General features: G+C 31.2%; 1 protein-coding gene and 1 non-coding gene across 2 annotated transcripts; one reads left to right on the forward strand and one right to left on the reverse strand.

The window, feature by feature from the left end:
* Positions 1–214: 214 nt before the first annotated feature.
* Positions 215–286, reverse strand: TRNAQ-UUG (transfer RNA glutamine (anticodon UUG)). The gene has a single exon. It is a non-coding gene; the product is annotated as a tRNA-Gln (tRNA).
* A 3576-nt stretch (positions 287–3862) lies between these two features.
* On the forward strand, positions 3863–5806 carry LOC132309793 (bidirectional sugar transporter SWEET15-like). The gene is made up of 6 exons (XM_059808069.1): positions 3863–3908; positions 4285–4321; positions 4417–4627; positions 4728–4889; positions 5049–5168; positions 5594–5806. Exons 1-6 carry the CDS (start codon positions 3863–3865, stop codon positions 5804–5806), a joined length of 789 nt encoding a protein of 262 aa, XP_059664052.1.
* Positions 5807–6181: the final 375 nt, after the last annotated feature.

Consider the following 6181-nt stretch of genomic DNA (forward strand, 5'->3'; position numbering starts at 1 on the left):
CTAATCTCATTTGAAAAGAAAAGTTTTTGAAGTTTCAAAAACAGAGTAATTTATTTATTTTTATGTTTTATGATGTGAAATTCAAGCAAATTTTTTTGTACGTGTGTAAAGTATGTACATTTTCTAGCTGGGTTTATGGGACCAAAATAAAACAAGGACTAGACAAACTAAGGCCCAGCCCAATACCTTCTTCCATAATATATCAAACTAAAAAAGGTCCTACCGGGAGTCGAACCCAGGTCGCTGGATTCAAAGTCCAGAGTGCTAACCACTACACCATAGAACCCTTTTTGTTCAATATTTTGAAGTAGTTTAATATTATTACTTCAGTGACTCTTTTACGACGATTCATGAGATTACAATCATATCGTATTGATGTAAGAATATTATATTAAATAAGTAAATTTTAACACAACTCATTTAATAATTGTGTCAAGAATTCTCAATACTAATCCAACCCGTTTTTTAAACAGGTAAACTTGTTAATCCATTTAATGACCTGTTTATTAAAAGGAGACATTTAATATTTAATCAAACACTAAATAATAGAAAAATTTTGTCATAATTAATTCAAATATTCAACATAAAAATAAAAATCATAAGGCATAAAAAAGATTTATATTGAAATGACTTAACTATCCATATTAATTGAATTTAAACAGATAACATATTATATAGGTTATATTCACGATTACTCTTTTAACTCGTGTTGTATTCGTATCATGTTGTCATGTCGTGTTATAAATTGCCACCCCTAATTATCTGTGAGAATTGATTTTCATTAATGCTCATGTAAACAGAGTTGTCCATCAAGGTATGCTAAAAATTTAATACAATTACTACTTATAATATTCGGTACTAATTTGATTATCGAAATACACCTTATCGTTACTTTTTACTTTTATTTTTATTTTTTTGTTTTAAAAAACCCAGATTCGACTTATAATCGTACTTAAATTTTGCATCAACAATTAATAAATAAAATTAAGGCAAGGAAACAAGAAGTACTACGACCTTTAGCCCACCAAAGAAGTGCGTGCTTTGCGCTTATTGCATGACTAAGCCATCACGCGCTACAAAAATATCTAACCATGAAACCAAAAGCTAGCTAACTTATTAGAAATTGAATATTTATAAGTTGGTCACATTGATCGTGCATGCCTGCACAATGTTATTAGCTCGTACACACCTAGAGAATATATACTAAAAGACTAGTCTGATCATCGACGACATACTTAACTAATTAATCTTTTATTATTCTTATCATGAGAGATACAATCACTAAGCAATTCAAAACCTTATCAATTTAAACTCCTAATCTCAAATTCTAGTCTCCACCTAAGATTTGGGGATCAATCCTAACATTCCAACAAAGACAGATGGTTCAACCATAGAGTTACAATAAATTCATTATTTTGTGTACTATCATTGTACGTGTTGATACAAACCCGTTTAAAATAACCAACCAAAGACCAAAAAGGAGATAGATGTGGGGTTTGGAAGCATTATTGTATTTACTTGCAGTAGTTGCATGGTGTTGTCATCAGATCACATATTGGCACTCATAATTAATCAATAGTGTTTTGAATCCACCATTGACAGGTGACAGTCAGTAAAAAACTACGAGATAGAGCGCAATAGCTACTAGCATTTGCTGTCCACTGTTCAAATTAAGGAGTTTAATTTTATGAAACCCTAAATTTGTTAAGTATATCATTGTTATAATTTGAAGGTTAGAATATGATCAATGTTGGTGGTGACAAATAGGGTATTAGGAGAATAGAGGCTGATGAACTAAAAAAGAAAGTGCATTGTGTTTTGGTGTGGGCTCAGGAGTGGTTGGATGGGACACCTTTTACGGATTAGCATAGATAACTTAAATCATTCGAATTAATATTATGTCAAACTGATAAAGGGAAGCAATGAATCACAATGTTAAGAGAAAATAGTTCACAAATTTTATTAATGAATGATGAACATGTGAGTTATATACATCAGAATATTTAAAAAGTTTTGTATTTTTAGAAATGGATATGTGTCTTTTTAATTTTATTTATTTTAGTAATTAATTAACACATGGAATATAAAAATAAAGTAAAGTAATAAAATTAGAGATGACATCAGAATTTTTAGCAATTAATTAACACATGCAAGATAAAAAAAAACAAAGTAATAGAGTTAGAGATAGACACCAGAATTTTTAACAAGGAAACCACAATTGGTAAAATAGACCAATTCGTTGTGTGGGAAAACCTCGTGGACCGTGCAATCCAAAGTAAACTAATTCACTATGTTTGAAACAAAGTATACTGAATTTTGAATCAGGCTAATACCCTATCATTCTACCAAATACCAATCGTTGACAATCTTCTGGCTTTGCGACGTCCCGTCCAAAAGTACTTGACCTCAGGCTTATTCTTGATCTATGTAGAAGTGTTGCAGGTAGATTAAACAACACCCCTCAATTACTTTGACCCTTTTAAAGTGCGATCGCTTTTACTTCTGTTTTTCAATATCTAAATTCAATGTAGAAGTAGATCTGTTTTTCTCTGATCGTTGTAGATGCAAGATTTTGATCACAATCAAGATTTGAACAACACTCTAAACTCACTCTTATGTTTATGTGTGTGTTCTAGAAAGAATGACAGAGAAATCAAATAGATTTTTTGCAAAAATAATTTTTATAAGACTTTGATGAAATATGAAGTTGTAATGCAAAAGCTATACTAAACTTAGATGAATATCAAGGTTTATATAGAATATTCAAAGACCTAATCCTTCATAAAATAAAAGAAATATCGTGCATAGGACTTTTGGTATAATTCTAAACCAACTAGGAACTTTGAAATAAAACATGACAAAGTTACCTTAATATGAAACAATAGTGGTACCGATAGTCAGATGTGGAACCGGTTCCCAAAGGACAAAATGGTTTTCTTCGGATGTAAGGTTCTTGAACCGGTTCCCAATTGTGGTACCGGTTCCCACTTCACAAAATCTTGGAATAAAGTTTTGAAAACTTGGAAAGAATTCTGTTTTGGTAACATAAAGAATATATCAGGTAGGTTTAGTGTCCTAAGTGGGAAACACCTTCCTAAAAGTGTTGTTCTTTCCTGTTTTGATGATATGAGTTTACCATCTTCGAACGACCTTCCAATTCCGCATCCAATCTAGATCTTGATATAGTAATTTGAAATTACAACTCCATCAAGACTTGGTTTGACATCGAAATTTGTCAATTACAAAAATTATATCTCACATAATAAATAAAAGATAATCTGCTTTTGTATTTGTATTAATAAAGAAATCCTAAAAATGAACATCTAAAAATAGTTCAATTTGACATTGTGTCTAAAAATTATGAAAAAATAATAATAATAAGTTCTTAATGATTATATCAAGACAATTTTTTATTTTATTATATATATATATATATTATTATAGAAGAATTCGAGTTCATTTACACCTCCAATAAAAGTTACAAAATATTAAATATTTCTCCTATGGCATGAAAAAAATGTAATTTTGAGATCTGATAGAACGAGAATTGGTATTCCGTAGGTGCAGTTAAACCAAATGTGACTCAGTATTAGGTTTGCAATCGGGTCGAATCTACTAGTGCAGGTGCATGTGGCAGCTTAATTCCTAGATAGTGGATGATGATGAAGCTGTTGTGTCAGCTTGAGTGCATGGTTGGCATACCATACTACACTAACCACGCAAACACAAATCACACGACCCCTACATCTTTTGCTATATATATGTGCCATCACTGTGACATTGCTTGGAAGAGCCAGAAATATCTAGGTTTCCCCTTTTGGGACCCAGTTTATTCATTCTTCCATCACACACCCACACACAGATGGCAATGTTTTCCATTCCGTGGGTTTTTACCTTTGGCATTCTAGGTGAGCATACATATAGTAGTTACAGAGTTACAAAGGGTCTATACTTCAACTAAATTTCTAAAGTGGAATTAAAATGTTATTCTACATAGTTTATTTATTTATAAATAAATGTTTGTGTTCATAGTTGTAGATTGGAAACCTTTTAATTCTCTTTGTGCATGGAAGATTCTCTTTTTTTTTTTTTTTTTTTCCTTTTTTATTTATTATATATATATATATATATATAAATATATATATATATTCATTATGTTTTGATAACTTTCTATTCATAGTAACCATTCCTTAAATTTGCAACTAATTATGTAACATTAAATACTAATGTTATTATTAACTAACTTTTTACCTTTTTAATTATCAACAATAATGTCACATGCAGGTAATATGATCTCCTTTATGGTCTTTCTTGCTCCAGTGTAAGTTAATCCTTGTTCTTCTTCTTAATTGATCACATTTTAAGGTTTGACAGGAGGACTAACTTGAACTAAAATTTGACTACCCTTAATTGCAGGACAACATTTTATAAGGTGATCAAGAAGAAATCAACTGAAGGGTTCCAATCACTCCCTTATTTGGTTGCGCTTTTCAGTTCCATGCTGTGGCTATACTATGGTTCACTTAAGTCCGGTGCTTACCTTCTCATCACCATCAACTCAGTTGGTTGTGTCATCGAGACCATTTATGTTGCAATTTACATTGCTTATGCACCAAAGACAGCCAGGGTATGTACTTATGTTTTTAGTAAACTTGTTTGAAGATTTTCGGTTTGTGAAATATATAATTTTCTGAATTAAAAATAGACTTGTATTATTAACATTGCAGATTTCAACTTTCAAGATACTTGTTTTATTGAACTTTGGGGGATTTTGGCTGGTTCTTCTTTTATCCCACTTCTTAGTAAAAGGATCCACCCGAATCCACCTACTTGGATGGATTTGTCTTGTCTTTTCTGTGAGCGTATTCGCAGCACCTTTGAGCATTATGGTGAGGATATATATATATATATATATTGCAAATAAACAACTTTTAATATGCCTTGTCTATGTCCCCTTCATTTTCATCTACTCACTTGACATATATAGGAAAAAAATATGAACAACTTGTAATGTGATTTCACTGCTGGTTGCTGCTTTTGCTATGCAGACACAGGTGATACGCACCAAGAGTGTGGAATTCATGCCATTTTCGCTGTCATTTTTCCTCACACTAAGCGCTATTGTGTGGTTCTTTTATGGTTTACTACAAAAAGACTACTTTATCACGGTAATTGCTGTGTCTCTAGAAGATATATCCACAACTGTTCCCTTAAAATGGAGCTGTAACTCTCATGAAATTATATATCATCTACCTTTTTATTAGAATGGTCAGCCATTCACACAGTTAATCTTGCATATATATATATATATATATATATAACAATCTTTCTAAGTGCTAAAAAATGAGCTCCAAAGGCTCAATCTTGATCCTTTCTAAAAATTGATCAATTGGAGGACTAGGACTAGAACAAGTCCCTTTGTAGTAATAGTATTGGCTCATGCTTTCTAGTCATATTGAATCAGGGGCCTATAGCACTCTATTTTGGAGCCAGACATCCTTTAAAATAGAAAGTTCGATTTTTAATTTTTTTTACATGTGACCATTTATTCGATTCCTCTTTCTTTTCATTTTCATTTTTACAAACTTTGCAGCTTCCAAATATTATTGGTTTCATCTTTGGGGTACTTCAAATGGTTCTGTATGTGATATACAACAAGAAAGAAACAGAGGAGAAACTAGCTACTACTACTACTACTCTGAAGCCAAGCACCACCAAGACTTGTGAGATACTTCCAGTATGTTCCATGCCTAGCTCTGATGAAAACCATACTGATCATATCACAGATGCTTCCTTTAATGTTTAATTAAGCGAATGAGTAATTTGAATCATTAAAGTGGATCCCTCAAAGCTTCAGTGTCTTTTAATTAATTCAGTGTTTTTGTACTATCTGTGTTTATGCTAGTGTATTTCCCTAGCCAAACTCGATCTCTTGTACCTACATTTCTTGTATTATATACTTAGTAAAATACGATATGAGAAAAATGCTGGTACGGAAGCGTACGAGTATAATTGAATATTTTTTTTTAAAAAAAAAATGTTAAAAAATTCGTTTAAAAATAAGGATACGTACTTGTATAATACATTATATGCACTAAAAATTCAGAACAAAAAATTCGGCTATACACATCTCATTATTTTCTTATATATCATATATTTGTAAAGACAGTGAATAATATAT

This window comes from Cornus florida, unplaced genomic scaffold, assembly GCF_030987335.1.
Source record: "Cornus florida cultivar Cherokee Brave unplaced genomic scaffold, ASM3098733v1 CherokeeBrave_3.0.0_Hap2_Chr05, whole genome shotgun sequence".
Classification (NCBI taxonomy): domain Eukaryota; kingdom Viridiplantae; phylum Streptophyta; class Magnoliopsida; order Cornales; family Cornaceae; genus Cornus; species Cornus florida.

Bases quoted from the DNA above. Each gene is read 5' to 3' on its own strand.
- LOC132309793 (XM_059808069.1), top strand. From the start codon at position 3,863: ATGGCAATGTTTTCCATTCCGTGGGTTTTTACCTTTGGCATTCTAG. The intron at 4,628-4,727 runs GTATGTACTTAT...TTAACATTGCAG, and splicing joins ATGCACCAAAGACAGCCAGG to ATTTCAACTTTCAAGATACT. The intron at 4,890-5,048 runs GTGAGGATATAT...TTTGCTATGCAG, and splicing joins CAGCACCTTTGAGCATTATG to ACACAGGTGATACGCACCAA.